General features: G+C 42.9%; 1 protein-coding gene across 1 annotated transcript; it reads left to right on the forward strand.

The window, feature by feature from the left end:
* Positions 1-11,195: 11,195 nt before the first annotated feature.
* Positions 11,196-17,327, forward strand: CCNA1 (cyclin A1). Its single transcript, XM_066177441.1, has 9 exons — positions 11,196-11,300; positions 11,438-11,586; positions 12,664-12,907; positions 13,135-13,256; positions 13,919-14,142; positions 14,750-14,954; positions 15,808-15,921; positions 16,608-16,741; positions 17,059-17,327. The coding sequence occupies exons 2-9, from the start codon at positions 11,452-11,454 to the stop codon at positions 17,108-17,110; spliced, it is 1,230 nt and encodes a 409-aa protein (XP_066033538.1). The 5' UTR covers positions 11,196-11,300; positions 11,438-11,451; the 3' UTR covers positions 17,111-17,327.
* The last annotated feature ends 2,157 nt before the right edge of the window (positions 17,328-19,484 follow it).

Below are 19,484 nucleotides of genomic sequence, written 5' to 3' on the forward strand. Positions count from 1 at the left end.
TGTTTCATAATAGATAAGAAATAGTAGTGCCACAAGGTAGATGGAACACTTTATTTTTAGGATCACTAAAGGAGTTAATACATTTTACTGATTGAAACAGCTTTTTAAATATCTCAGGTTGATTAACTTCAGTGCACAGAGAATCTAGAAAAGGTATTCTGTACAACCACAAAGTAGTGACCCATCTTCATGATTCTAGATTAAAAAAGGCATCCAAGACTCTGTCTGGATGGTCTCTGGTGGAGGAATGTATTCAGGGACTGGCAAATATCCACACTGGCACCGTGTGCTGGGGAGGGATCCTGAAGGAGAACATCCACGTGGTGTGTGAGCATGACAGCTGTGCAGAGGAGCTGTCCCTGCCTGCTGGGGCTGACCTGACAGTTACCATGCTCCAAAAGGAAGACTGACATCAAATGAACAAGAAGGAGACACTTCTTACGGCAGAAGAGGAAAACAGTGACATACATGTCTTGTTTTGGGGCATCTAGCTCCAAAGTCTTCCTTATTCACCCTAAAACAGTGGGATTCCATGTCTCCTTCACCCTGATGCTTAAATCATTGCAAGAATCAGGTATAAAGCTCTCTGCAGTGCACCAAATACATTGCTGTCAGAAAATAAGATCTGAAACCTTGAAATACGGGTAAAAAAATAAAATCTCTCTACTCTCTTGGCACTAAGCATGTACGAAAAATTTTAAAAGCAATCTGAACACTAGACACTAAAAGGAAACCTAAATTCAGGGAATGAAAGACAGCTCTGTAAGTACTGTCTCTGACAGCATGTTCTTTTTTCAAGAAAGGCATTCATTTCTCACTATCTTATCAGTACCCTAGTGGTAGTCTGTGAGCTAGAGATAAACTGAAATTATAATTTTTTCTGGCTAACAAATGAATCCTTACAGTATTCTAAAATGACTGCAGTTTTCTCACCTCTCAGACGTCTATCTCTTTTCAGAAGAGTATCAGAGGTAAAGTTTTCCCAGGCTTTAGTGACAACCAATAGATGCCTATTAACTACCTGAGAACAGGACATGGGTTGCTTCTGGGGTGGAAAGTAGGGAAGGATGAAAACGGAGAATGCAGCAACTGGAGGACAGAACAGGCACCAATCTCCTGACTGTCCAGAGTAGGAAGGGAAGAAAGAGTTTGTTACTATGTTTTCTAAGGAAAAAGCTGCTTCCAGCATAAGGAATTAGGTAAAGAAAAAAAGGCAGGTGAAAACTTATGGGGTCATTCAGTCAGTGATGCTACAGCCCAAACACAGCTCTGCAGTAATTTTCAGAGAAGATTTCTTTTGATCTTAAAGGCCAAAGGTCTATTAGATCATCTCATTGAGCTTCCTATTAGCACACCAAAACCTTTTTTTTCCCAAGTTACTCCAGTACACAGTCCAGAAGCAGGAATGTTTTTGGATAACATACATCTTTAGTAAAGGCCATACTGAAAACCTTGAAAGACATTCTGCTTTCCCCTGGGGGCTTGCTGTAATGGGTGATGTTACAAACATTTGCTTTATGTCTAATTGGAATCTGACTGTTTTCAGGTACCTGTCACTGAATCTTATTATCTCAGTGTCTGCTAGAATAAATGGGCTTTGCAGGGTTGGTATCTTCTTCCCAGGGGAATCCTAATGCAATCCTGTCATCTTTCTGTCGTCTGCTTAGTAAGATGTTAAGATATTTAAATCTCTTCCTATAGGGCCCTTTTAAAATTTTTATACAAAAACCTCCACATTTTTTTCCTAGCATTTATCCTGTTCTGCATGCCTTGCTACATTTTTAACCCCTTTTTAATATGTGGGCACTGGTTTTCCCTATTAAAGTTATTCTGTTTTCTACGTTATGGAATTATTCTCCACTGGATTGAATTTGGAAATTCAAACTGTGATCTCAGAGCTTCTCAGTAGTCCAAGATGTAGCCAAGATTAATGTTATCAAGGCAAAGAACAAAGATGAGTACCTGAATAGGCTTTTTAAATTTTAAACAATGTAAAATAGATGTGCTGAATTTTCCAGTCCTCTATTTTCCCCTCCTAATTACCCATCTCCACTGTTTATATACAGATTTGCTCTATATTTAGTAATTGGATTATCCTATTGTTTGGATTTCTTTATTCACACTAGACTTTTAATATCTTTCCCTCCTACAAGGTCATTTTTTGCAGCTCTGCATTGCATTTTCATGCAAGGTATACAAGTGAGAGGTATACACTTGCAATTACAAGTGGTTTTTTGTGAGAGTTATGCACTTGCAATTACAGGTGTTCTATTAGTCATCATCACTGTGAATCACAGACATAAATAAAAAAGGCTGATGAAAGACCTTCTACTGCTATCAGTTATAACATGAAACAGGTTACACAGACAAGCTGTGACCTGTGAGATCAGATTGGTATCTAGAGTTTTAATCTCCGTTCTTGCTGTGGTAGAGAAAAATGGCTATCATTTATCACAGGCAAAGCATGCAGCAAGCAATAAGAGTGTGGGAGCTCAGCTACATTAAATAGTAGCTGCCGTGTATGTACATAAGCAGTGCTGTGCCATACGTCTACTACAAACAATACGCTGCAATTATGAACACAGGCACATAATAGGTGTCTTGAAACAGCAGAGTTCAGATAACTGCAATGGCAAAGTGTAATTGTAGTGAGCAAGTGTGATTAACTATTTACTCAGATAATCAAGACACAACTAAAATTTCTCCACTACAGTGTGGAGAAACCACAAGGTATTCCAATTAAACCAAAGAAAAAAGGCAGTGGAACTCTCCAAGGAATGGAAGAGTTTGGCTACTTCTGTTTCCTTTTTCAACACACTGCCCTGGCCATAGGGCTAATAATCCTGGTATACAGTTTGTGACAAAGTGCACTGTTCTTTCTCTTTAGCCTGAAAACAGCAAGACTGCAGTGCTCCAGGTATGATCAGCAGAGTAGAGCCTATTTGCTTCACAGGTTATGGAATCCACATGGATGGTTTGATGTCTCATGTTGCAGCTCATCTAACAGTTTTAATGAGTCTAATCACTGACTTCTAGAGGAAGCAGGGGAAAGAGTGCCAGGGACAAGAATCCACCTGGCAATGGCTCTGTTAAGCCATCCTCTAATTTCTACTTTCACCCACACGTGGTGGCAAGTAATCCTGTACTCAATACGTAAGGCATAGAGTTCAGAGGACAACCACTCTTCCAGTTTAGTTAAAATGCTACCAGATCCCAGCAATACCAAATCTTGCATGCAAAGCAACAGTTATTAGTCATGATTCATTCTGATAAATGTAATTATAATCATTTCCTCCAAAACCAAAACATGCATTGTTTTTGTTCCAAGATTTTGTTATGCTGATCTGAAGCCTTTATGAATAGCCTTTTTCTTCACAATACTATAGAAGTTGATCATTGCACCTACTTTTCCAAACAACAAATATAAAAATCTATTTTCCAAGATTACTGTTGCTATTACTATAAATTTTGGTTTATTACTAAAAATTTTTGTTACAGACAGTTGATCTTCAACTAGTCATGCACACAAAACTCATATGCTTTATATGTATCTACACCACTACATTTGAATTACTAACACAAACAAGTAGAACCGATAGCAACAAATTCATTGTTCTTTTCATCTTAGAGTGGTTTGGATTGGAAGGGGATCTTGAAGATCATCTAGTTCCAGTCCCCCCTGCCATGGGCAGGGACACCTTCCACCAGACCAGGCTGCCCAATCCAACCTGGCCTTGAACACCTCCAGGGATGGGGCATTCACAACTTCTTTGGGAAACTTGTGCCTGTGTCTCACCACCCTCACAGAAAAGAATTCTTTTCTAATATCTAATCTAAACCTACTCTCTTTCAGTTTGAACCTTTCTCTGGTCACTACATGCTCTTATAAAAAATGTCTCTCCATCTTTCCTGTAAGTTTGTGAGAGGTACTGCAAGGTCACAATTAGATTCTGCCTTCTCTTGTCCAGGCTGAACAATTCCAGTTCTCTCAGCCTTTCTTCATAGGAGAGGTGTTTCATCCCTCTGATCACCTTGGTGGCCTCTCCTGACTTGCTCCAACAGATCCATGTCCTTCCTGTATTGAGGACCCCATAGCTGGATGCAGCACTGCAGGTGGGGTCTCAGCAGGGCAGAGGAGCACAGATGAGCAGAACAGAGGAGCAGAATTCCTCCCTCACCCTACTGGCCACCCTGCTTTGGATGCATCCCAGGATACAGTTGGCTCTCTGTCCAGATGCTGCACTCTGAGAATTTGTTTGCAATTTGTAACCTGAGAAACAGTCCCCAAGAGTCAGCTTCCACAGGGTCACCAAGTCAGAGCACGAGTTTCTTTTGAAACTTTTCAACTGTCAGCTTCTAAGTAGAAATGAGCAGTACCTGTCAATAACAGCTGAGTAACAGATTCCATTTGTATAGGGACCATAAATTGGGGCCTGACTGAGAAAAGACCTATCAGCAAGGGCATTTCAGCATTCACTTCAGCAATACCTGGCAGAAGAACCTGGCAGTGGAGCTAGATGGTTATTAAAGAGGGTGATTTGAAGAATTCAGAAATGGCTGTTTCTGAATTATGCAGCACTGTTTCAAGGTTTTGTCAAAGTTATGGGTGTTTTGCTGTGTAGTTCTGAAATGAAAAACAGAGTTGAGATATTAATGTTCTGTGAAGGACATTAATTTAAAACATGCACAGTGCTAAAGCTTGCTATCAGCTGTTTTATGATACAGAGAAGCTTGTAAGGGAATAAAATATGTTTAGCAGAAATGTTTCATTTTAAGTTTGATGGTTTCTCTTCACATGCAGCACTAAAGTGTATAGTTTATGTCCTACTATTGCTTTGATACTGAAAAAGCTCATTTTCTTGTACTCCTGGGTGAAATGGGAGTAACTGCAGTGGTGCTGGGCATCCTACATAGTCACAAAGCTAGCAGGAGCAGACTGCTGTGGAGAAGCAACTTTAAAGCTGGAACTCTTTGGAGCTTTATTTGTCACTTTTTACACCACTTGATTCAGAAACATCTTTGGGGTCAATTTAAGCCTATTCTGCTGCTAATCTGTAGCACAAGACACTGAGGCTACCTTAGTGTACCTTATGACCCAGGAAAAAATGCACTCAGACTCCATAAGCTATTGCTAAAAACACCATTTTCTGGAGCTAACATGAGAAGCAGAAAGAATATATGTAATCTTACATCCCTTCAGATGCTGGGAGCCCTGAGCCATGCAGCATCTCACAGACCTCTACTCAGGGCATATGGTGCAGGTCCCATTCTGCAGGAAAACACATTTTGGTTTTGAGACCTCTTGTAGAATTTTCTTAGATAAAAAATAATGTATTCATCATATCCGTTGTCAAAGGGCTGTATGTTCATATGAGAACTTGCTGCTCTTCTTTAAGATAATGCCAAGGCCACACAGGTGGTGTAATTGCAAACACGGAGTGGGAGCTGCCTGTGGCCTCCTCTGTCACCATCACCCTGCTGAGTTTATCCTGAAGGACAAGCTGTATATGCAGCACAGGGCAGCACAGCCTGCTCAAGTTGATACTCCTCGTGAATTGCTAACTCTCTGATGCACAATAGTCTTCCGGTTAGGACTGTTGCAACCCCAAAGGGGAAAGTCTTGCAGCTGTTCAAGGCTTTAGGCTTTGCTTCCCTGCTGGGCATCAGCTGGTGCTCTGTGACACACTGGTAGGTTCCACTGCCCCCTGAAGTGAGCTCTGCCTATTATCACACGTGAGACAGAGTAGCAAAGGATTGTTTCTGGAGGTTCCCTGTATTATCTAGGATGAGGCCAATGCAGGCAGGCTGTGCTCCAAGCTTAGGCAACCTCCTGGGATAATAAAGAAGCAGAGTGCATCAGGCTTCTCCCAGCATCAACCACCCATGTACGACACAGCTGCAAGCACAGAAAACAAGCAAGAGTCCTGATGTTGAGGGAGCAAGATGCTTATGGCTCTGTCTGAGACATAGGATATATTGCTGCTTCCCTTCCTTACACAGACACCTGGCAACTTCAACACATTATTTCTCTTTCCTATAGCAACAGAGGATGAGTAAGTGCACAATACAAGCAAATCTCACATTTTACCTTGCACTGCATTTGTCAAGAACACAGACTATGTACTGCAACTCTAAAGACATTGAACATCTGGGGAACAGGAATCTGCTTTTGAGAGCTGCTCTGGGATCATTACAGCTCTTCCTATACCAGCTTCACATGGTTGTCTCCAGGCTCTTCTGCCAAATGGATTTTCAATAACATTCTACTTAACAAGGTCCTACATTTATTGTCTTCCCTCATGCCCACTTTACATTTAATATATGAGTTATAATGGTATGCAGTATAGCCAGAATCAGGGATTGTCTCAGCACTCTGTGTAACAAAATAGGCTGCTTGATTGATTCTGCAAGCCAAGCAATATGAACCTTTACCATTGGTTGATGATTTGTCTTTAGGAATATCACTCAGTTCACTTTCCAGCTCTCATATTTGATAATATGCCATCATACACATAATGAGTAAGAGTTATTAATTTAGCACTGTTTAGAAAGATAGCTTTAACTCTAAACCTTGGAGTTAATTAATTTTTTAAAGTCAGGATATTAAAAAATACACAAAAGTTGTATGACATCACAGCCTAATACACACAGAGAAATCATAATTTTGTTCAATGTAAAATTATTTGTTTATGGTGGTTTAATTGTTTTCTTTTTTATAACTGAAAGGTTTAGTGCATGAAACCTAGTGGAACTTGCTTAATAGAAAACACTAGCAAATTTGATCACTGAATGATTCTGAAAGGCAAATATAAAGTATTTTTCTAAAGATGTGTAAGGAATACTGATGCATTATAATTAAAGTTACATAGACATCATTCACAGATGCATCACAGAGGGGAAACATAGATGTTAAAGTATATCAGGTGTGCATAAGCAACAGTTTAAAGAAATACACCCATTGGAAGAAGTTACTTTCTTTTACATCTTGTAAATTAAAGGTAAATACTACACAAAGCCTCAGCTGACAAGCATACATGTAGCCCTATTTAAACTATACAAATTAACACTAGATAATCACTTCAACCTGCACTATTAAGTTTAGGTTAGGCGTTAATAAAAAAAAAATAAACATCCCAAAATATTTTCTGTGTTCTAGGACTCAGTTATTTTTCTAAAACTTTCCTAAAATGTTTAAGAAAAGCAATTTAGTTTTGTTTTGAAACCGATTTAAACACAGTTTTCTTCCTTTTAAGCTCTGCCCTCATTTTGCCTTTGAAGGTGACAGAATGAATTATAGCTCCTGTTTTCTTCTACTTTTTCATTGAGGCAACTCTAACTTTGCAAAAGCTACAGGCATTTGGAAAAGTTAAGAAATGGCAAAAGGAGAAACATGAGAAGATCAGAGGACACCAGATGGCAGATTACTAATTTGATTGAATCCTGACAATCTTTTTCAGTTATGGCCTTTTTTGAGCTTCTGGAACAGACACAATTCTTACTCTCAGACCATTTCTTCTACACTTAAGAATTCAGGCTCAGAAAAACTGGTGATATTAACCTTTGGATTATGCTTACAAACTGTTGAAAAGCACAACCTGCTGCAGCAGCAGTGACTATGTCAGAGTTGTAGCAACAACTGTATGGGACAGATGACTGAACTGCATGGCAGTGTACATTTTCTGGCGCTTTTTAATCCACTCTCGTAAGCCATGCAACACAGACTGTCTGTGATTGCTGCTACCAGTGATACGGGATCCTGTCTGTTAAGTGCTTGGGGGCACAGAGCTTTTGGGCTGCAGGGCTATCCAAACTCCAACTCAGTGCTGACTCTCTGGGCTTTCATGCAGAAGAGTGCGAGGTAAGCTCGGACTTGAGTGCGGTCTTGGGCATGAGCTACATGCCTAGTATAGACAGTGCAAAGTGATCTATCACCCTGTACGTGGAGAGTTGGTGGCTCAACCAAGACTGTGTCTTGGTCTTGTCTGTATGTCTTGGCCAACTACTCCTGAGCCTTGCACATATGTCTTACCTCTTGACCAATTTTCTGATTTTGGTGGCTCAGAAAAACACCGAAATTCAAGATACAGTCTAGGAATTCTTAAGTAACGTGAAATTAATTTACTAGTAGGATAATTAGAACACACTGCAGCCAGAGGACTATTCACAAGCCAAGGAATCATGGCCATGTGAAAGAAGTCATGTTCTCCACTGCTTTGCTACATTAAGACCATACAACAAGGTCCTGATGGGATCTTGCAGGTCACTGAGTCCAGGGTCTGCTCTCAATGTCAAGGAAACTTCACAATTATTTTTAGAACCTTTTAACTCTAAGACTGCTCCTACAGCACATTTTCCAGGGTGTTATGCAGCTGTGCATCAAATTTGCTATTCAGGACAATTTCCATTGCTGCTCTGCCATATAGCTGACCTCAGAAGAGTCTATGGCACACATGGACCCGCTGTGTGATTGCTCAATGCTTTGGTCTGGAAAGACTTGCCAAATATTGAATGTGACCTAGCCAAAGTCATTGTAACTGTGTCAACCTGCCTGAATGGGTTTTCCTATATGAGTATCATGTTGTAATTCAATGTGAGACTTAGAGGAGCGAGGCTGGGAAGTTGCAAGTCTTCCATGAACTGCTTCTCATCTTACACTTGCACTTAATTGTAAGACTATGGCTGTTTTACTGTCAGTGAAGATGCTACTCCCAGGCTGCAGGCCAAATAACTATTAAGGCCGAGCTGGAAGCCTAGGGATTAAAGCACAATAAGGACCCAAAAATACTTCAAAGGCTGAAGAGAGAAGGGGACAGCTGACAGTGGTTTAATTTGTGGGCAGAGTGATCCATGCCCCAGACTGTGAACTGAAGCCTGTGCAGAGCTTGCTGCGTTAAAAACTGGGAATTAACAGTGATTCTCAGAGAAAAAACGGGAACCAGTGCTTGTTCCCACAGCATGGAATAAGACCCCTTAGCTGAAAAAAGCACCAAAGGTGGACAATATTTGAGACAAAGACTGCAAAATGGAGAAAGAACTAAGGAACTCGGAAAGACTGACAAGACAAGAGACAGAGTGCTTTAACACTATCTTTTCCAGAGTTACAGAGGAAGGAAGCATCCTCGCCAAGTCAGGAATTGCTCTGACTTCTCGGTCTTCCTAGAAATCATCAGTAAGACAGTGATTACTGCAAGAAGCCCTAAGAGTCCACTCAGGAAGGCTTCAGCTTCCTCTCAAGCATACAGGGAAGCTCAGAAGTAAATGACTAATGACCCAAAGCTTTATTTGATTTGCTGCTACAATTAAGTAGTGGCTGGCAAAGCTCACTGGCCTCCCTCAGGTACTAATCTATACTGGGCCGTTTCAAAGAGTTCCTGAGAAACTGGAGCCTAGATAACCTCATTAAAAGCATTTAAGAGGCGTTTCAGTTACATTAATGCATGATATGACTAGTGAGGATAGCCATATGCTGCTCATACATAAAAATATTAATAAATCATCTGTTGGATAGCTGAGGTTCCTAAGTTATGTTTAAATGGAATAAAGATATCATGGGTACTCGGATATAAAGAATGTTCACTGACCGAAGATGAATTTGGTAATCCCATCAAAACAAAAGGGTAAGGAGTGTTTAAAATTCCACTTAGGCTAATATTTGATTTCAAAGGCTGGCAACTAGACTAATTTTTTTTTCAGAAATTAAAACTTGTCATGAAAATGTTTAAATAACTGCCTCCAAGTGAAGTGTTCCTTGTGCAGACCTGGGGGTTAGAAATTAAAGAAAGAGAAGAACATGGGCATACAGCATAATCTTCTCTTCTCCTGACTTGCCTTTGCCCACACCTGTAGCTGTGACAGATTCACTATAGTAACTACCTGTTTACAACCCTATTGCTGCAAGGACATGGAGCCCCTCCCATCCAAAAGGAAAAATAGTGTGTCAAGACCAATGGATCAAATACAAGTAACATTTTTCACCTTCAAACATACCACTTGCCCCTTATGGTAAATTCCTTTTTGGGGGTTCAGAGGGAGTCAGTTAAAAAAATAAATGTAAGAAAAGCGTGAAGAAAAAATACAGTTCTTTAATGCAGATTGGATCGTAAGAACTGCAAAAACCAGTTCTGGCATAAGACTCTGCTTGATATATCCAAATTTTGGATCATAGCTTCTACATTGCAATCCCTGGAGAGCATCTCAAGAATAGCCAAGGCACAGACAGTTTTGACAAAATTCTCTTCAATTTGGTCTTATAATGCCACAACAAGGGAAATTCTAAAATTTTCCAAGCTGTCTCTTCTGGGGCATTGCAATTCTGGTATCTAACCTAAATCTGATGCTGAGGTTTCCGCTGCTGTAGTTCTTGCTCTTTAGGCTTCGCTGGACTTTCAGAGGGCTCATGCGCCACACAGGCTATACTCCTGTTTGTTCCTGCTTGGAACCCTAGTGAATGATGCTCAGGCTGAGGTTCACTGTAGCCTCCTGGTTCTTCTTCATGGAGCTGCTGCCTACCTGGCTGTTCCCCATCCCACATCCCCATGCATCCATTGGCTCTGACCTTGCACTTGTGCTTCAAGAGCATCCTGATTTTCCCGAACATTTCTCCTGGTTTGCCAAGACCATTTCAGAAGTCTCATCGTGTTCCCCAGCATGGCCACTATCTTCCCAAAAACTGAGCACGCGCGCTGCCTGTATCACTACCTACATCGCTGCTGACAAACTTTGGTGGTTTGACTGAATGAACCGCTGTGTCTCCCGTGCTGGCAGCTGAGAACTGCTTAGCCGTGCAACAGCACAGTCAGGTCGGTCCCTTGGCTTGGACTTATCACGGGAGTCAAACACACCCTTGAACGAAATAAAAGCTCCTTTTTCTCGCTCGTCCTTTATCGAAGAGAGACGTCCGAGCCCAGCTGTTCCCACAGAGCCGCCGCTGTCGCACATCTCTTCCTCCGCGCGTTCGGAGCGCAGCCGGTGCGCGGGCTCAGCGGCTCCCGGGCCGGGCGGCCCCGGCGGCCCCGGCAGCCGGCGCCCCGCGGGCGCTGCGCGGGCCGGGCCGTGGCCGCGCGGGGCCGGGCAGCGCGGCCGGGCCCCGCCGGGGTCACCATAGCGACCCGCGGCCGGCGGGGCCGGCGGGGCGGCGCGCCGGGGGTTGAGCCGCCGAGCTCCCAACCGGCCGCGGCCAACAGCCGCCGCCTCCAGCGGCCGCGCCTACATAGGGGCGGTGGGCGCCCTGGGCGGCGCTGCGGGGCGTGGGGCGGTCAAACACCTCCGTGGGCTGGTGGCGAGCGGAGCCGGGCGCTGCGGTGGGACACCCGTCATCCTGCGGGGCGGGCGGGAGTGGTTGCCCGGGGCGCATTTCTGGTCGCTCGGAGGATTTTTTTATTTTTTCCCCCTCCACGACTTCGTTTTATTTCTGTGGTTTTTTTCTCTCCTCCGAAAGGTACCGTCGGAGAGATGCGTCGCACTGGAGAGAAGAGCCGTGCGGGGCGGCGGGAGTCCTGCCCCGCTGCCCTCCGCAGCAGCGGCGGCCGGGCCGTGCTGGGGGTTCTGACGGAGAACGGGCAGCAGCAGCAGCGGCCCGGCGGCCAGGTGAGCCCCGCGCCACAGCCGCCCCCTGCCCGTAGAGCCCGGGCTGAGCTCCCCGGCCCGGGGCTGCAGCGCCGGCAGGAGCGGTGCTCGCACCTGCCTCGAGGTTGCCGGCAAAGGCCTGGCGTGGCGGGGTGAGACGGTGACTCGGGCTCCAGTTCTTAAGCGTGAGTTTCCCGAGAAACCCTGCTAGTAACCGCTCAGTCCTAACCTGCAGGTGTTTCCCCGTGGAAATAGTCTGAGTAAATAATTCATCCTGGAAGGGAGAGATACTACTCGACCACTTACCCTCCACAGTTTAGGGGGTGGTCTAAGGAAGGGCTGTCCACTGACCCGAAGCTGTCATTGCTGTGTGGCTAGTCGTGCTCAGTTCAGGGTGCCAGAGCCTTCAAGAAGTTCAAGTTAATGACATGTCGGTTTTTTGCCTTTCTGTCCCTTCTGGTCTGCTGGTGGGGCAGGGATAATGTTACTGACCTAAAAAAGCAGCTGGTGTGTGTACACAAACTCTTCTTGGTTTTGGCTGTGTAAAGCCCCTAACTCAGCTCATGGCTTACTGGCAGTAGATGGTGTGAAGGATTGTAGCCTGGTAACACGTAGTCCTGGGAAGTGCCATGCTCAAACTCAAAAATTCAAACTTCAGTTTTTAACTCTGCTTGAAGTGCCTTCTTGCCAGTGCAGTCCTTCCTAATCTGTGGCAGTGCTTGAGCACTTTTGTTAAGTTGCTGCTCTTGCAACTGCTCCTGGCCAGAACTGAATGTGGGGCAGACTGCACTTCCCAGCCCCACTGGAACTGAGCAGCACCCTGCTTCTCCTTGGTGGGAGGCACTGAATATGATACTGCTTCCCCTGGTTTTCTGACTTTTACTACGCTTCATTCTTTCTGTGAGGAGTCTGTCACAGCAAGACAGCAAGAAGTGGCACCAACTTCAGAGGCACCAAATGTAGTTGGTGGCTTTTCCCGTGAACTTTTGTTATTGGTGTCTGTTACACAAGGAAAGTGATTTTATTTTTGAAAATGAGTGACACTCTGTTTTCCTCCTGAGTTGCCCTCCCCCAGCGTTACCGTGTGCTCTGCTTCAGGGTGCTGCTGTTATCAAGCGCTTCTCTGGCTTTGAAAACACCATCCCTTCATCTAGAAAAGATGAAGTGCCCAACTGCATGGTCAGTGCTGTATCAAAGCAAGGTTTTGCTATCTACGTAGATGACCCAGAAGATAAAGAAAACTACAGCTGCCAAGTGTCTGAAGAGCTAGAATCTGGCCACTGTGAACTGAATACCAGTGCAATGACATCCAGTATTCATCTGCTGCTGGATCTGAGTTCAGGTAACTCCTGTTACTACTCAGATGGTGTCCATAGCACAACCACTACATCTAGGGTGGCTATGAGTTGTGAACTGTAAGCTAGTGAGTAGCTTATGTTACAATAAAAAACACTACAAGCTAACTTGGGTTGTGTCTACATAAGGGGCAACACTTCTGAGCTAAAATTAACAAGAGAAAGTCAAGAGATTAACTATACAAATGTCTTGCTGCTCCCTATTACCTGTTAGGCTCTCCTATGGTAGTGGACACATCTTTCCAATCCCAGCCAGAGGATCACATGGAAGATGTTGTAACTCTGGCTGTGGGAGAGTATGCAGAAGACATTCATCAGTATCTCCGAGAGGCTGAAGTAAGTTGCTGTCAGAAGCTTATAGGTATCTGTGGTAGGCTGCAATACTGCAGAGATCCAAGGCTCCCACTGAACTAGAAAGAAGAGAAAGTAAATAGTAAAAGTAACTTCTTAAGGCAGGATATAGTAGTGATAAGTTCTTGCAGGATTAATGTATCCATGTTATTTCCTATGGTGGGAGCATCTCTTTACTGTTTGGTATGAAGAATTCTTGCAAATGGGAGTAGAATGCTGAGAAGATGCTGAAGAAGTTTGATGTGATCTCACTGATAGCTCTCTGGCTATAGCAGTGGTTTTTCCTACCTTCTCATGTCAGAGCAGTGAAGTGCAGTCCCCTGAGGAAGAAGGGGGGAAATCTAAATGGTTCATTTTCAGGTCCTTCTGAATGGCTCAACTATTTGATGGCAAAGGCTGTCCATAGTCCAGGAAGTGTTTTACTATTCTCCTGCCAACACTATAGCTTCAATCTGTCTCTTCAGTGTAGAAACAATAATTTTCTAGGTAGGAATAATTACCACTAGCACAATAGTTGTGGTTAGTACTTATTAACAGTGGGACAACCCTTACTCCTTTTAGTGTAAGTATAAAGAATATTCATCAGCTCAGCCATCCATGGTTCTCTTCAGAGTGATCATCCTGATTCTTCAACTCTTTCCAAACAGGTAAGATTTAGGCCCAAGCCCTACTACATGAAGAAGCAGCCAGATATCACAACAGGAATGCGTGCTATCCTGGTAGACTGGCTGGTAGAAGTAGGGGAAGAGTATAAACTTCGGACAGAGACTTTGTACTTGGCGGTGAACTTCCTGGACAGGTTTCTTTCCTGCATGTCTGTTCTCAGAGGGAAGTTACAGCTTGTAGGAACAGCGGCAATTCTTCTGGCTGCGTAAGTGTTTCATCTTCTGAAATCTTGGTGATCTGAAGCCTATTTTTGTCCTTAGTCTTGTAGTGTAATTGGAAGGAAGGAAGGTTGCATTAGTAGGTAGATTTAGCAATGTGGCCGCCTGGCCTCCTTTGGTAATATTAAACATTAATGCTGAATGTGAAGAACTGTAGTGGTGAAAGCTTTTAACCATAAACGCAGTAGCAGAAGCAGTATGGTGTTAAACTGCCAGCCTGTAAGGTTGTAAGAGACTCAGTTGCAATCTACAGGTAGCCTTTATCTGCTCTAACTAGACAGGGTAAGCAACATAGCTTAGTGCGTGGGTGTTTTCTGGCGTGTGCTGTGTTACTGAGACTTCCCCACTGGAAGCTTGCTGTTCAGAGCTAACAATGTGAGTGTATGTCTGTCTAGACTGATGACTTGGAGTTCCTCTAAGCATATTTTCCCAAGTTTGAAACTAAATTGTTAGCTAGCCTGAGGGAACAAGTAAAATCAGAGCTTTTCACAAGTTTTAGTAATGTTATGTTCTCATCCTGATGTGGGTCCAGCACAAATATTTTTTACTATCGCTTTGAAGCTGACAAATGTGGCTTCTATATCCCTTTTTCAGGAAATATGAAGAGATCTACCCACCAGATGTGGATGAATTTGTCTATATAACAGATGATACCTACACAAAGAAGCAGCTGCTGAGAATGGAACACTTGTTTCTCAAAGTGCTGGGTTTTGACCTAACAGCCCCAACCGTCAACCAGTTCCTCCTTCAGTATATTCAGAGGCATGGAATCTGTATGAGGACAGAGAACTTTGCGAGGGTATGGATTATCTGCCTTCAGGGACTGAGGGGGAAGAAGTGATCCTTAAAATAGAACTACTTGGATTTCATGAAGCTGTCTCTGCAACAGGCCTAAAACTGCATATTTCATAGCTGTGGCTTGTGTGCTGAGACTTCTGAGTAGATGCCTCATAGAAATCCTATTTTGGTCTAGCTTGTCTGGTCAGGGATAATTCACTGACTAGGCAATTAGGTGGTAAAAATCTGGTGGTTTTTTCAACAGTGCCTGTGTCGCAAGTCTGTCCTGGATTTGGTGCTACTGCCTATTTCTGCACAATGACACAGAACATACCTACAGAGCTGCATAGGAGTTGCCTGAAGTAGGCAACCATGCTTACAAACAGGAAAATTACAGTAAAACATCTGAGTACCTGCTTCTCTGCAAAGGTTGTAGGATTGTACAATGACTCTACTCCAACAGAATATTGTGCTTCTTAGAACTGTCCATTTATCCCTGATATCCAAGTGGGGAATACCTATATAAACAAGAGCCTTAGCAGATGGGAAGGATGTGTCTGTCATTTTTATGAAACTTGACTTTTCTGAGTCCCTACCTGTAAAATCAAGTCAGATCTGATGATGGAACCAGAACTTCAGATTAGAGTAGATGGGTTAGGCTTTGGCAAAATGTGGTCTTTCTGTCCCCCCTGAAACACAATAAAGGCTCTTCTGTAAGATCAACAGGACTAGAATGCTAATTCTCTTCACTAGATATGTAGTTTATGATTTTGTGCATCACACTGAGACCATTGCCAAACTTTAATACTTGCTGTATTGGACTGATAGTACCAGCTAGGTTGATTCCTTTTGAAAATTTGGGTTTTCTTATTCAGTATCTTGCAGAGCTGAGTCTCCTTCAAGCTGATCCTCTTCTGAATTACCTTCCTTCACAAATTGCTGCAGCAGCCTACTGTTTAGCGAACTATACAGTGAACAGATCTTTCTGGGTAAGAACAACAACTGTATGTTAATCAATAGCTCAAGTTTTTGTTATTGTTAGAACTGTGCTGAGAAGGAGGAGGAGTAGCTACAAAGTATGTTGTTCTCAAGGCTGAAATCCTAGGATGAGTAGCTGTTACTGAGTTAATGAGACCACCTGATAAATGACTGTTAAGTAAACCTGAAATATCATGCCTCTTCTCTGAAGTGGAAGGGATTTTACTGTCTTGCTCACTTACATCAAGGCTGTACCAAAGGCCTCACAAATCTCCAAAACTACACCCCCACATATGATTCAGGGTCTTTCTGGGAGAAAGGGAAGAACTGAATGTGTCTACTTGAGTGTTTACACTCAAGTGTAACACTTGAGTGTTTACACTGTGTGGCTGCTTTACCATAAGCCTTGGTAGACCTTCCAGCTGTGTGTTGGAGGAATAGCTTTAGTACAGAGTAAGATCCAGGAGAGATGTAATAGATGCATGTGTTTAGAGGAGAAGGAGCTTGTCAGATCTCAGGGCACCAAGGAAGACCTAGAGTGAAACTGATGGCACAATACAACTGAATCTTTTTCATGCTTAAAGAATCTAAAATGAGCTCTCATGTAGTGAAAAGGGTTTCTGCTTCCATGGGAAACCCAACTTACAGGTGACTGCTGACTACAATAGAATAACACTTTTTTTTCTCATCTGACCAGCCAGAAACACTTGCTGCATTTACTGGATATTCATTAAGTGAGATAGCGGCCTGCCTGATGGACCTGCACAAAGCATGCCTTGATGTTCCCCATGGCCAGCTGCAAGCTATTAAGCAAAAGTATAAGCACCCAAAGTAAGTTACCAGTGTGCCAGTGTCTGGGATGGCTGTAAGCACAGGATGACTCTGGTTTTGCATCTTGGGCTGTGGCTGCTGTAGCTCTCTCACGGTTGTCAGCTTCTAGTTCTGAAATAGACACCTCCATCAGCCCCTTGAGGGGAACACTTTTCTGACCAGGAAAGTGATTAATCCATAAGTATGCAGATGCATTGGATAACAACTTTGTCTGCAGTGTTGCAGGATGATGCTTCTCCAATGTATTGCACAATCAGGTGATTGTTCAGCTGACAAATCTGAAGCCAGTATCTGTAGTCACTGCATTTCTATTCCAGGTACCTGCAGGTGTCTCTTCTGGAGCTCCCAGCAGTTCTTCCTCTACACTAGACACTGTGGATCCTGGACTTGAAGATTACTGTGTCCCAATCAACAAAGCTGGTCTAACATTTCATAGAACACTGCAGGTCATGTGTCTGTAACCATAGTGATCAGAATGGTTTTTAAGCTAATATTTTTTAATGAGATGCCTTTTTAAAAATCGGTATTAGACTATAGCTCTTAACATAACTGACAGCACTTCCAATAAATGTCTTATTACACTCTACTCCTGTGAATCTTCTGACTCCAGTTAATACCTGAAGTAACAGTGAATGGAATGAATTTTAGCATGTTGTTTGTTCGTTTGTTTGGTGGGATTTGTTTTTTACTAAATGGCTGTAAGCAGTTATAAGCTGACCAGAGTGGATAAGGCAGAGCTCAAACCACCACAACCTGACATCCCTGTAGGCACAGGTGATTCACTGTAGTCCTACTAAAGTTCTTTCTTCATTGAGACAAAATCATGTGGGCATGAACAGAAGCTATTTTCTGTGACTTGTTTACCATATCAGACCAAGATCACCCACATGCAATTGCTCTATGAACTCTGAACATGTTTGTGGAAAATCATCAATGTTGAGTTAAAAGTCAGACTTCCCTTTATGGAGACAAAATAGGGGACTGCTCTGCAGGGAGTTGGAGGAAGGGGAGATTGTGGCTGGCAGAGCTTTAGGAACCTTTCATACACTGGTGAACAGACTGCATTAGAGATCAATGCTAAAAGCTATGTGGTACTGGAACGGCAGAGTTGATCTAGATGGCTCCTGAGTCATGTGTCTTGTGGTGTGGAGTGGCGTTATAACAAACCTGTCTAAGATAACTCTCATGTCACTAGAGCACTGGTGGTCGTGTGTGAGGAGAGGGCAATGGGACATAACTAACTATTAGCTATCTTAGCCTGAGCTGCTACATGGTCCTATGTCCCACTGTCAGTTATTTGTTAGGTAGTGCTTTGAGAAAAAAAGCCAAACATCCAAACAGGACACCACCTTGTACTCTGAAACACAACCCCTGTCCAAAGTAGTTTAAAAATCAGTTGGTTATATTGGTCAGCATGTAGAGAACTATAATCCAGTCATCTAAATGGTAAGGTAAGTCTGAGGTGTGCTCTTACTGCAAGAGTTTAAAATTTCTAGGGCTTATTGCTTTCTAAAAGAGCAATTTGTACAGTGCATTATGTGTTTCCAAGCAAGAACAGGTTTAACACTTGACACCAGTATACAATTCAGCAGACATATAAGTACCAGTTAACAAGCCTCTTATTTTAATTTTAAAATCTGATTATGCCAATATGTGTGTCATGAGGCTCTTAACTTTGGGCATTCCCTCAATGTATGTAAGACTTCCCTTAATTCCTCCCTGTGCAGCCTGGTGGATCTTTGTAGTAATGCCAACTCCTTTATTTCTCCGAAGTTGAGGTAGTGGTCGGGACTGCTTCACTTGTCTCAAAGTAAACATCTTTTAAGGGAGGGGAGTATTCTATTTCAGTCTAGCACAGTCTTGTGCTGTGATTTCAGTCCAGTTCTTGGTATTTTGCTTCAAACGCTTCCTAGTCAGTTAAGTGAATTTGTCTTGATATATACTGATAATGATAGAAGTGACCAGATATCCCATGCTCATGTCTATGGTATTCATTTTGTGGTGGGGGCCTCAATCCATAGATTGTCCATGCACTGAATTTCATGGCTCATGGGCGTATGTCCTAAAGGTGGGGTATGAATTTCACTCCTGCCTGCAGTCAACTTCTTTCAAGAGAGTGTCTCAGCACAAAGCTGTGCCAGTGGCTCTTTACCTACACCAGGCAACTCTTGGTTGCTTTTTTCACAAGAAAGTGGTGAGTGCCCTGAGCTAATGTTGCTAAGTCTACCCAGCTTATGAGCACCAGCTTGTTTGGTGTTTCAGGCTGAACATAAGATATTCTGAAACCCCATGTTAATAAGACTCTACTTGTAAGTAATAGTGCTCACTGAACTGCAACTAACTGTAGTGTTGGGTATTTTCAAAGCAGAAAAAATGTCTCAAGTGCAGGAATGTTTTCCTTGTGTTACAGGAGATTAAAGATTTGTGTGCTCATGCTGCAGTAGTAATGGGGAAGAGTTGAGTTTTGTTCTTACAAGCAGTCTATAACCACAGTCATGTCTCATGTTCCTGGGCCAATAGATTTGGTTCATCTAACAAAGTAGGGGTCTACATCTGGAGTCTTTCTAGAAGCCACACTTCTGTTTTACTTTCTTAGATTTAACTTACAACTGCAAGGCAATTGCAGCAGTTTCACTTCACATTCTCAGAGCTTCAATTCTTTGGTATACAAATATACCTGGGGTTTTTTTTTGGCTTTTTTTAAAGCTGTAATATGTGAAGATTGTGCTTCATCTGCTTTCTT

Source organism: Chamaea fasciata, unplaced genomic scaffold (assembly GCF_029207755.1).
Source record: "Chamaea fasciata isolate MVZ Bird 193981 ecotype frontalis unplaced genomic scaffold, bChaFas1.0.hap1 SCAF_2, whole genome shotgun sequence".
Lineage (NCBI taxonomy): Eukaryota > Metazoa > Chordata > Aves > Passeriformes > Sylviidae > Chamaea > Chamaea fasciata.